Genomic DNA, 12,731 nt, shown 5'->3' on the forward strand with positions numbered 1-12,731 from the left:
TATTTACTCTTTGGGGATTGATTGTTGCTGTTATCTTTAAATATAAACTCACTAGAACTGTAAGTTCTGGGTTTAGACTCCCAAAAAAGAACAGTGTTTGAAGTATGAAACAAAAATCAGTCTTGTATATGAAACATTTTACTAAATGTTCCTTATGATTTCTCAAATCAGGAAAAAGTACTGATGACATTATATAAGTATTGAGGATTAACATCTTTAACTTAAATAGAAATCTTGATTAGATTCACAGAACTCTGTGCTCATAAACTTGAAATGCGTAAACTATCTGGACAATTTATCACATTACATTGCTCCAGTTTTATTTTAAAGCCCAACACTTATGCTCAAAATAATAAACCATTTTAAATGGCTAAAATGCAAAGAAAAAACACAAACCCCCCCAAACCAAAACTTGAAATCCAAGTTTAACCTGATGAGTAACACACAAAAAGTTCCTCAGCATACCCCTTTCAGGCCTGTGAATATTAGTGTAACTTCAAAATATTGTATTTTAAATGTTCCAACATATTACTTACTGAATTAATGCATGAAATCGCTCAAAGCCAAGCTCTTCGACAGCCAAGGCAGCTATACACAAGAGACACTTTTCAGCACTACACATGGCAAAAAAATGACACAAGATACACACAGCAAGCTAGAATACTTTCAAGCTCTAATTATATTTTTAATCCTCTCCTGACATTTAAATTTAACTGATCAGTATAAACTAATTTACTGCAACATTAAGATTCCACCATACAAATTAGTGAGAACATTACTATTTGGACTAATTAATTTATTAAAAGCACAAAGCCACTGGAGTGTGTAGTCTTGGAAATATCTGTCATATACGGAGCTGTTGATTTTGTACAAAATGTGGCTGTCACAAAGTCACCAAGCATATGCATACTATAGATATAATTTTGCAAGTCAAGAATTACTATTTCCTAGAAAAGCAAGCATGATTATTTGGATCATTTTATCAGTGTAGGTAAGCTGTATTTTTTCTTTGAATATACACTTCTGTTACTGAAATTTAGTTCATTTTTTTCCTTTCAATGCTTATTTATTACAAACAAAAAAGTAGAACTATTCTACACAGTGTTACACATTCTGCTTTTAAATAACTTCTCGTTGTTTTCTTTCAATAATGGATAAAAAGCCTTTCAAATTAGTGTTGCATCCAGGACATTAAAAAATACAGCATTAGTGTCTTCCCAAGTTCAACACAGGCTTTATACCTTTCTTTTTATCTTTCTGCTAGTAGAGCAATATACAAAACAGATAGGTCTGCTTTCTGATAGATACCACTTGATGCTGAATATTTAAACAATGTCTGATCACTGGCTGCATACAATTCATTTAAGATTTGAAGCCATTAAGGCTAGTACTACTGATCAATTTTTCCCACCAGATTTCAGAATTCCTGAAAAGGCATTTTATGCCCATTCTGATTATATTTTGAAAGATGCACTTAATTTGCCCTACATGCAAATACAATTGATTCTCAAGCAACAGAATACTTTCATTTTCTACTTAAGAAATACTTCAGCAGCAGTCTTAAGAATTTTAGCTTTTGACATTTGAATAACTGCAAGGAATTGCTTAGATTACCAAGAGTAAAACCAGACTTTAAAGAACGTATTTTTAAGACATTTTCATTAAATATGAAACCATGAATCTAAATCGCAGAAAACGCTGCAAAAACTAACTTTGCTTGAAGCACACACATTTTTGTAAGCAGAAGGTTAGAGGGACTAACTCATATAAAGCAAACTTTGAACCTGGGAACTTGCACTACTAAAGCCAACACATGGCCAACAAGTGACTGCTATACACCACAAAAGCAAATGAAAAATGCTATTGCATTCAGTAAGTGTGCTCGAATCCACCTTTTGTTCACACAGCAGGATGACAGGCATTTTCATTCTGTTACTAAAGAACAGAGTGAAATGCTAAGATAATTACTATTGGAAATAAAGGGAAATAAGTAGAAATTCTAAAGAGAAGTAGAGCTATACATAACCCAAACAATGCTAAATAAAGACCATGCTTAGTGGAACGAAAAAGAACAAATAGCAAGAGAACATGAGATGTATGAGAAATACAGTTGTTCAGAAACTCTTTAAAATGATACTCTATCATGCTGTGTTTAAGCATATTTCATGGCTTTATTATAAGCATATCCCCATATTCAACTCTCAAATAACCTGCCATATGGAACTGTATCTGTAATACTCCCTGCTCACCCAACTCATCTCTTAAGTGCTATCAACTATGACAATGACAGTTTCTATTTTTATTGAGTATAGCAGCCAAGTAGGAAATAAATGTTTTTCTTTGCACTAGCAGTTATACAACTCTACATTACTCACAATACCTTCTCTTCAACAACCTTGTCCCACCCTCAACCAGGTTAAGAAGATGGTTTACAAGTAAATAGCAGGGACAGAGGAAACCTAACTAACATATCTTAAATTGGTTAAGTTATAGCATTACACACAGAAGGCCAAATATTGTACATATGAGAGGTGCATTCAGTGTCTAGCAGGGAATGTAGAATATAAACAATGAAAGAGATCAACATTGCCCATGGCATAAGCAGGCTGCACATGGTAAATGTATCCTTCCTCAAGCACATTCCATGTTATCAAAGACAAGTCTGGCAGAACTTGAAGACTTGTACTTGTACTAGTTATGTAACAGAATGGATTAGTTCATAAATGTCAATGTTGAGAGTAATTATTAACTTGAGTTTGTGTTTAAAAAACTGTTGAACATTTTCTACAGTTAAAAGGCCTTTGGAATCAAGCAATACATTTAAAAACAGGACAGGAAAACCCTACAGATAACTACTCTCTGCTTCAATTTATCCAGAAAACAAACTTCCTATAATTTGCAACAGCTTCAGAGACAACTCAAAAAAGGAAAAAAATGAGGATTTTCAGAGTTACAACTGACTTGTCTTGCAAAGGAAGATATTTTTTTACAGAAAAGTTGTAGATAAAACTTTATGTGTAATACTTTTTCTTACTTTAATAAATGCTCACCTTGGAAATCTTATCCACTGACAGTCTGTTTTTTCAATTAAATATAATTTTAATTATAATTGTTTGAGCCTTCTAAAGCACAGGGAGCACTTGCTAAGCAGATGATGACTTGTAACAAAGAGATTCAGCACTACGAATTGCTATAACTAACTGCACACATATAAATTTACTTGTACAATTCTTACTTTGTAGTTATACCACAAACTGATGAGTAACACATTCCTTCTATCAAAAGATAGCACCTCTATAAGCAACATGTTCTCATGTGAAGAGATTTTCATACTTCTTAAGGCACGCATTGTAAACAAAAACTAAAAGAAAAAAAGCAGCTTATCTTTTAACACATTAGAGCTCTCCTGTTAAAAGATTAATAAATACAACTCTCTGATCATTTGTGCACAGACAAACTTTCCTTGTCACTGACTCTGCAGTAGTTAGATAGGACTGGATGCCTCATCCCAGTGCAACAGATGATGTCTCCTGGATCCCTGATGTCAGTAACTAATGAAGGAATGAAGACGTTTGCAAAAAGAAGGTAACTGAAAAATTCTAACCTACAAAAAGAATTATGATAACTTACTAGAAGGTGATTTAAACTGTTTGGTACTGCACAGAAAAATGGAAAAAATACTCCTCCATTACAAGGGATCCAGAATATTTTAGAATAAATAAGCACTGGAGAATTTTTTACAAAATTCTTCTAAAGCAACAAATGACAAGTATCCTTCCAATGTTAAGACGCATATAGATGCCTCAAAATTAAAGATGTATTGTATCCCAGTAAATTATAAAATAAAATTGAAGATTATGGAAATCACTGAAATTTTAAATAAACATGTATGTTAGAACTCCAGTGATAGACAGTACATTGCTTTGCTTTCAAGAAAAAGGATCAATGCCTCTAATTACAAGACACAAAAAAAATCTGTCTTTTGCTAATGGAATCACAAAGGCAAAATCCCCATCTGTGAATTAATACCAAAGCAGTGGTCCCTCAAAAACCATGCAATACTTCACTAAGGGATGGGTAATTCAGCATAGAAATGCATCTTACAAGGTTGTTCCTCTTGACGACTAGATTCTGCAGGACTTTCAGAAATACTAGCAGTTTCTTCAGTTGTTTTTCCTCTTATCCATGTTGCCAGACAGTATGACTCAGAATTATCAGAGCAAGCCATTTCCAAAATATCACATAATGTATGACAGAGAAGGTTCTTCTGCTCCTCTTCTGAAAGATCAGAAATGTACATGAGTCTGATTGCTGAGAACCATTGTCATATATAAGCTACTAGCATCTTTTTTTATACATTAATGTTATCTAAATAATTATTACTTTTATCTCATTAATTACTTATGTTAATTGCTCTTTGACTATACTGGACCAAAGATTATAAAGCTGTCTTTAGAAAAATGTGGTTTGATACGATTTGTACCCCATTCCCTTTCTTAATAATGGATGTCAACTAAATATTTATAAAACACAGAAGTATTAAGGACCAGCACAGACCTCAAAAATAGGAGTTCTGAAGCACGTAGTATACATACGGTATGGAAGCACACAAACAAAAAAAGTGTGAAATACTTTAATTTTTTTTTAACAAAGACATGCTTTACAAATAAATAAAATGGAAAAATAATGAGGTGAAAAATAGAGGTTTCAGTACCTGGACAGACTCTCCAAGTAGACTTTTCACTGGTAAAAAGCCTCTTCAAAAGGAATGCCTTTGTTATCAAAGAATAAAATATTATTCAAATGCGAGACAACATCACCTTTTACATTTTGTCACAACCTCTACAGCAAAGCATTTTTGCATGTTTTTATAAGAATTTCAAGCTGCTTACCATTCAGAACAAGACTCTAACCCTGCCCTGTTTACTGACTTTTCCCCATCAAACCAGCTGCAAAGGTGGCCTCATAAGTATATTCAACACCACTGAGTTTGAGCCTCAACGACACTTCAAATACACATAGTGCATGCTGGAATGCACCTCCAGACCCACAGGACTGCAGCAATGGAAGCATAAATATTTTTCAGTATAACTGATCAGTAGTACAAGACATCTCTAGTCACTAACACAAACCCCTTTAGTAGTTAACAAGCCCACCTCTTTTAACCATTGCAAATAACCTGCAGACCAGGTTAAAGAAATTCCATGCATCTCCATATTCCTGCTTTGTTTTATCATCAATGCTAATGCTGCAATTAAAAAAAGATATACGCTCTAAGTTACAGAGAAGGAACAATGAAAGAAGAAACTTCCTGAAGCAGAGTCTTGGGTTTTCTAACTACTTCGTAATAATATTTTTTTCCCCTTTTAGTGCACAGCAAACACTGTAAGATGTGAAGATCAACTACTTCAAATATTTCTAATCCAGAACTACCAAAAAAAAAAAAAAAAGCAGACATCGTGCCACAGATATTACCATTAGGGGTAGGGAATTCAAGAGATGTGAAAGGATTAGGATAAAATTTGTATCTGATCTTTTCCTCCTCCCCTTTATAATGCATTTCTGATTTTGAAGTTACTTCTCCTTGGATCAGCCTGCTGCATTTCCTCAAACGTCCTTCTGAAAAATTACAGTTCAAAATCAGCCCATGTCCATCCCTGCCTTTTTACAAAGATTCTGCCTACTCCACTTTTCAGTTATGAAATCAAAATACAACTGATCTGCAATTTTTTTATTTTAGCAACAAATATATAAAGAACAAATTCTGGGCTCACTGATTTTAGACCATTCATATAATAAAGGCATCTTACCTGCACAGGTGCTATCACTGCACAAGGGCCACCTTCAAATTGTTCTAATGCAGTTGATTCAGAGTCACTAAAGACAAATCCTGCCAAAGGAAAAAGGATTTTTTTAAATGAAATATGTAACTAAATATGTATACTTCCCTAACAGAAATTACACCTGATTTATTCACCTTTTAAAACCAGGTTTTTGTTTCCTTGATAATGTAACTGCATATGGTTAAACCATACGAAGCAAAAAAGTACATGAGTGCAGATGAAAGGACAGAAATTAATTATTTATATCTGCAATTAAATCATGACCACTAAGATCCAACAGCTAGGGCTTCAAACAAAAGAACTTAAATCATAGGTTTTATTTTAGGATAGTTTGTTTCTTACCAATAAATTAAAATTTGTGTATTATTTTGTCTACATATGTAATAAAAATACATCTTGGAACCTTCACTGAACATATAAAATACACTTCTATTCCTGAAGGATGGCACAGTATGCCTCCCACTGATCTCATTTTTGACCTATTAGTGCATCCTACTAAGACTGAAATATGCTGAGTAGCTTAAATATTCACTTACAAGCCTTGATGGCGTTACACCTCTTAATGGTGTTCTTTCACAGAAGATACACTACACTTACTGAGATGCAACACCACCTATTTTCCCCCTCCAGCTTTAATGCATTTGTGTTTCAGAATTATCTTACAGTCACATAATAAAGCAAATACTGGAGCAATTACAGCAAAATTGTTTCATTACCACCTTGCCCTTAAAGTTGTCTTTAAGGTAAGGTGATTCATAGCTTTCATTTCTCATGGATAAATGCACATGCAATTACCTCGACGAAGGTGACACAACAGCAACTTAGAGTGAGTGGTGTTTTGCACTATCCTTTTAAGCAATGATAAGATTGTGCCGAAGTCATTCTAGTTCACTGTCATCCAGAAACCATGCAACTGTAGTCAGCAAGTAACTAGCAAATACAAGCAAGTGGGGGCAGGCAGAAAGGGGATACACATGCATCCTGTCACAGATTTACAATGTAAGTCTAAGCAGAAAGTTCAGTCCTACTTTCCCACAATTTCTCCTCTTCCCAAATCTGTAGGATTACATGCTGCTGTAACAAAAGCATCTCTAAGCCTTGGATGTGAATTTGAACTGAGGAAATGCACCCTCCACACTACAGCATGGCAAGTACATCATCCCAAGCAACAAGAGATAGGACAATTTCATGTTTTGTATGCCATACTTCATCATAGAATAGTAGTTGTTTCATCACAATGTAAATTTTTTGTTTTAAAAAGGATCAGGGTAGCCATGGGGTTTCCGCTGTATCTGACCAAAGATTCCAGGTTTATTTTTAACCACATGTGCAAATGTGCATTACAAAGATGTATTTTATATCCAAATCCTAGATGCCTATGTCAAGTCTATGTACTTAGATCTGGCATCACCTGATGTAGCAATGAAGCTCCATTAATTCATACTTGAACCAAAGTTTGCAGTAATGCCACTTCACTGCCCTGAAATATAATCAATCCTTTCAACTTTCTGAATTGGTTTGTGCAGGTTTAGAATATTAAAAGGTAAGTCCTCCTCTGCTGTGAAGCGTTACTGCATGCCATCTAAGCACACTTCAACAAGAGAGCTTTTTTAGTTGTTTTAATGATTTGTTTCTGCAAAAAAACAACATACTTGAATGTGGTATCACTAAACCACACTTAAGAAATCTTGAATTTGCTTCATATTCTTCAGGCTTCTTAGAGAAGGCATGAACTGTCTCAGCTTAACCCTGCCCTGTTTTTCAAAACTGCTTCCTAAAAACAAAGAACATTGAATGATCCACCAGATTAAATATAAATTTGAGACAGACAATGTAAAGTCGATATCACACAGAATTTCACAGAATACAACCACAGGCAAAACACATATAAAATACCTGAGGAAACACTTCTTATTACTTAAATGCTGCTTAATGCTTAATAAATATTAAGATTCTAAAAGCTGTTAAGCAAAAAAATGGGCTTCAGGCAGTATGGCCTTGCTCTTTTTTAGAAGTTCTACAGAACTGGAAGTCAGCTCAGGTAAAATTTCAGAAATCAGTATTCTGAACTCCATCTGGGCTCAAGTTTACCTCAGCCTAAAACCTACCACACCTACTTACCTTTTTAACTCTCCACAATAGTCATACTTTGGGCAGTATTTGTAAACATTCATAAATTCTTCCTTATAATTGGTAAGAATGGTCTGGCCACTCTTTAAGCTACCAAGATGAGCATCTCCGATACAGAGTAACTTCTGCTTATTCTCTCTGTTAACCTCGTATCTATCATACAGCTCTTTTCACTCAAGATAAAATTTCAAAAAGAAAAAAAGATGTAATGCAGCCAAAATAGTATTTTTAAAAAATTAATCTGTCTGCCTTTTATCCATGAATATAATTATCATCCTTTCCTTGCAAGAAACATAAAATAATGTCATTACCATATATCTTACATGTCGTTTATAACTCTATTAAACGCTGTATTGATCTAATTTTTTCAATATCACTACTGCTCTGCTGCTTTAACTTTTGAGGCAATGTGGCAAAGAGAGGGAATGGATCTAGATTCCTGTTGATAGTCAGTGCATTGCCCAATATTTTAAGTAATGACACTGAGAAATCTGTTTTTATATTCTTTGTCCACTATAATCAAACAACACAAAAGTTTATCCTCCTTATTTCCTCATTCGGTATTTATGAAGGTCCATATTTCTTTCTTGCATCTAATTTTTAGCTCTTCTATGTACAGTTTGCCAAAATTAGTGTATGACTTAGTTGCCCACTGTTGTCCTTCATCCAATATGCCACATCACGGTCCAAAGTAGTACAAAACACATTCATTCTTCTATTATGACTACTCCACCACTTTCCTGCATCTTTTTATTACTAGCGTATTTCTAAAAAATACTTTTTCCATCCAAAACACCATAGACATAACTGGCATTTCACAAAGGATCTGTGTCTCTTCAGTATTTTCATTCTAGACAAAACCCAATTCCACCTGAATGAAAGAGACAAGGGAATTAGCAAAGAGCATACAACACTAACTAGGTTAGAAAAACCCTTGCTGATCCAACCTAGCTTTAAAGATGCTGCGCTACTCATTTTTTGTCCCAGAATCACACAATATGTTGAGTTGGAAGAGATCAACAAGGATCATCAAGTCCAACTCCTGTCCTTGCACATGAGTCATGCTATGTGCCCGAGGGCATTGCCCAAAGGCTCCTTAAGTCTGCCAGGCTTGGTGCTGTGACCACTTACCTGGGGAGCCTGTTCCAATGCTAAACCACCCTCTGATTTTTCAAACCTTTTCCTGACACCAAACCTAAACCTCCTCTGACTCAGCTTCACACTGTTTTCTCAAGTCCTGTCACTGGTCACAAGAGTGAAGAGATCAGCTCCTGCACCTTCACTTCCCCTCATACGAATGTTGAAGATCTCATCATATTGAGGTCTCCCCTCAGTCTCCTCTTCTCCAAGCTGAACAAACCAAGTGACTTCAGCCACCTCTCACCATGGAAGTACATTTCTTTTTCTCATTTGGGATACATGAACTGCCTGGCAGAAACACTAGAATAACACATTATTACCAAAGCATGAGGTTTACAACACAATTCTTCCTCTAGCACTGGGAATAGAATAATACATGTTTTGCTTGTGGCTTTAGGTTCTCCAAGCATATCTTTACAGCAAAATGAAGCTTATGAAATTTTATGGGGGGAGAAAAACCCCCAACAAACAAAAACATTTTCCTGCCCACATAAAGGAGGTAGCATTTACCACACCAATACCACAAAAAACTTCACTGAATGGGTTGTGGATAGAGACAGGAAGTCCTGCAAGGGATTGAGGAATGTATACAAACTACCCAGTAGGCTACCACTAAACTGGGCAACTGGAAGCTGGAAGATAATCCAGACAAAATTGACCATTTTACAGTGTATGTTATCCATATACACATAAACTGTACTTCCCACTATGCTTTTGCAGTTAAAAGCTTGTTTAAGAAGACCATTCCCTATCTCTCTTTCCAAAGACCAGTGAGAACACAGCTTATGTAATTCTGAAAAGGATCCTGTGCATAAGTCTGACAGACATTTATACTGGACAGACATGATGCCTCATGCCTTGAGGATGATCTGAAGAGCAGTTTTATGCACGAAATTTGTCCCTTGGATCAATGGAGAAACTTACTCCTAACATAGGTATGTTCCTTTAGGGTTCAGTCATTTTCTCAGCTCCTTCCCAAGTCCTCATACCTATGCCAGGAAACATCGAAGAGCAAACTGAAGCTCTGCACTACATTTCCGTGTCTACTCTGAGGATTCTGGTAAATGGAATCCACAAGGTTCAAACTGCAAATTCTGCTGCAATCATAAAGAAAAAAAATTCTGTAAAGAACTCCACACTAAAACTCTCACAACAACTTTACCGCCATGCCCTTGTTAAGTCCAGAATAAAACCGACACATTTAAAGCTGCCAATGCAGAAACCTGAGGGAATTACTGCCACTAACTTCTAACAGCACACCCACATGAGCCAGGTCAGTTCTCTAAAGCGCTTGCAAATCAGCCCATCTTCAAATGAGTATGATGGTCAATGAGTTTGGTGCGTACCAGGATTCCTGGAATGCGCTGTCTTCACTGAGAAACTGACAACTATCAGTCTTGCCTACTTTTCTTTCCAAATGAAAATCATAGCTCTCAACTTCCAAAGGGTTTGAGAAAGGACAGACAATGTTCAGCAAGTATCCAAAATAAATGCCGGTGCTGGCACTATAGTCAAAACAAATACAAACAAACACAAAAAAATCCAACACCAAACTAGCTGTTTGATGCTTTCAGCACTTTGTATGTGGAACAGGGTCTATCTTTTAAACTTCCAAGTCCTTGGAAATAATAAAGCTTGATATATTTGTTTGGTTTATTTTTCTTTTAAATTTTGATGAGTCAGTGTTGACGGGCCTCCTTTGCAGCAAGTAAATACTGCAGAACTTTTTCAACAAAATAGAAACTGAAAGCTGGGTGAAAGTATTATGCAGCTACTCAAGGTAAGTGACTGGAATTGACTGTTTTGATTGTCAGCACAAGACCTCCAAACAATGTAACTTAATGCCATGGGGTTTCACTACACAAAATTGACTATACTGAGAAGAATACAGAGAAGGGAACAGAAGCACTACTTATTCTAATCACAGGACTTTCCCTAAAGACAGATTGGAAATAGCAGCTCCATTGCAGAAGCCACCAAGAACCCCAGAGATCTTTTCCATTAAGCCCTCACTCATTCACAAGTACAGTGCATTTTAACATAAATTTCAATAAATTTTGAAACTGCTAAAATTTCTCATACAAACTATCTTTAAAACTTCAATTGTGGCAATGTAACATTACCAGTTAAAGAAATAATTAAGCCTTTTAACACCAATTCTTCTTTTCTGACTGCACACACCTTGCACTGAAACCACATTACCAAAACTTAAAGAGGTATTTCAGAAAGTAATTATATTTCAATAGCCAATGTTTTTAGGAAAAGCAATGGCTTTGCTGTTCCTGCTTAAATTCTTGATCTTAGAGGGAACTTGGCATTTTTTCCTAACTATTTATCACTGAATTATCTGAAGACAGATAAACCTAGGGGAAAAAATATGAGTCTGGTAATGCATGGTGCCCAGTAATAGGGAGCAGCTACGCAGATCCCAAATCTACTGAGCTATGTAAACGACAACACCCTTGTTAAAAAAAAATTTAAAAAGGCAACGTGCAGAGAACACAAAAAAAATTCTGTTTCAAGCAACTTTCAACACTTTACAAATACTGCAAGTTCCAGCGTTACTGCTGCTTTATCTCTTCACATGTCCTAATAATGGCATGTACCTGCTCCCACAGCCAAACAACCAGCTTAAAAAACAAATCTGTGCGTCTCTGTCCCAAGCCTGCCCCCGCTTTTGCTAAGTCTATTTGTGACTCACATATTCTTTACAAAAAACCCCAAAACCAAAGCACAACTTATGTTCGTTTCCACAAGCTATGTAAAATCATGACACGAGACGCTGCTGTTATATTTAATAAATTCAGACCCTTTTCTACACAATTTTAAGTCCCTGTGGAGGTGTGTGGCTAAACACGACCATGCTGCAAAAAACCAAGGTAATTATTTAGCAGGGGAAGCTGCCGCACCATTTTCCCGCGTGGGCCAGCGCCGAGCCGCCGCTGGCCCAGGCGCCGAGCGGTGCCCAGGGCACGGCGCCCTCCCTCAGGCACACGGACCGGGGGCGGCGGGGGAGCCGCGGGTGTGCCCGGCGGGCGGGCCGGGCAGCGGGCGGGAAGGGCCGGCGGGGCACGGCGCACGCAGGTACCTTGCGCCCAGCGGCAGAAGATGGTGTCGGCCAGCCCGCGGGGCCCGGCCTTCTTGCCCCACACCAGGTGGACGAGCTCCTGGCCCGCCTCGGACATGGCGGGGCGGCGACGGCCCCGGCGCCGGGCGGGCGCGGCGGCTGCGGCGGCTGCGGCGGCGCCTGCGCAGGCGGGGGGGCGGGGCCGCGCGGGGGGCGGGGCCGGCGGGGCGGGGCGGGGCGGGGCGGCCCTTCCGCTGCCCCAGCAGGCCCTGCTGCTTCCGCGGCCGTGAGGGGCGGGCGTGCTCTGACAAACGGAGGGGGCTGTGCCCTGAGGGGTCAGCCTTTGGGCCTCGGCGTTCACCAGCTGAGACTGTGTGTGTTCGCGCTTGGAGTGCTTCGTGTGGTGTGCAGCCGAAATGGAGCTGCGGTGTTGTGCCCACTTTCTTAACCAGTTACTGTATTGGTAGGGTTGGGAGTGCTGGAGATGGAATTACAGAATCATAGAATCATCTGTGTTGGAAGAACCTTTACGAGCATCAAGTCCAACCATC

General features: G+C 37.8%; 1 protein-coding gene across 1 annotated transcript in view; it reads right to left on the minus strand.

Moving 5' to 3' along the window:
• The window catches only part of MINDY3 (MINDY lysine 48 deubiquitinase 3), a 46,739-nt gene extending 34,368 nt beyond the window's left edge, over positions 1 to 12,371 (minus strand). Inside the window, exons 1-5 of the mRNA XM_056483862.1 lie at positions 12,202 to 12,371; positions 5,811 to 5,890; positions 4,715 to 4,772; positions 4,105 to 4,278; positions 537 to 588 (exon numbers count right to left, since the gene is read on the minus strand). Coding sequence (XP_056339837.1) covers positions 537 to 588; positions 4,105 to 4,278; positions 4,715 to 4,772; positions 5,811 to 5,890; positions 12,202 to 12,298 — 461 coding nt within the window. The 5' untranslated portion in view covers positions 12,299 to 12,371. The remainder of the gene's footprint in view (positions 1 to 536; positions 589 to 4,104; positions 4,279 to 4,714; positions 4,773 to 5,810; positions 5,891 to 12,201) is intronic.
• Positions 12,372 to 12,731: the final 360 nt, after the last annotated feature.

Source organism: Oenanthe melanoleuca, chromosome 2 (assembly GCF_029582105.1).
Source record: "Oenanthe melanoleuca isolate GR-GAL-2019-014 chromosome 2, OMel1.0, whole genome shotgun sequence".
Taxonomy (NCBI): domain Eukaryota; kingdom Metazoa; phylum Chordata; class Aves; order Passeriformes; family Muscicapidae; genus Oenanthe; species Oenanthe melanoleuca.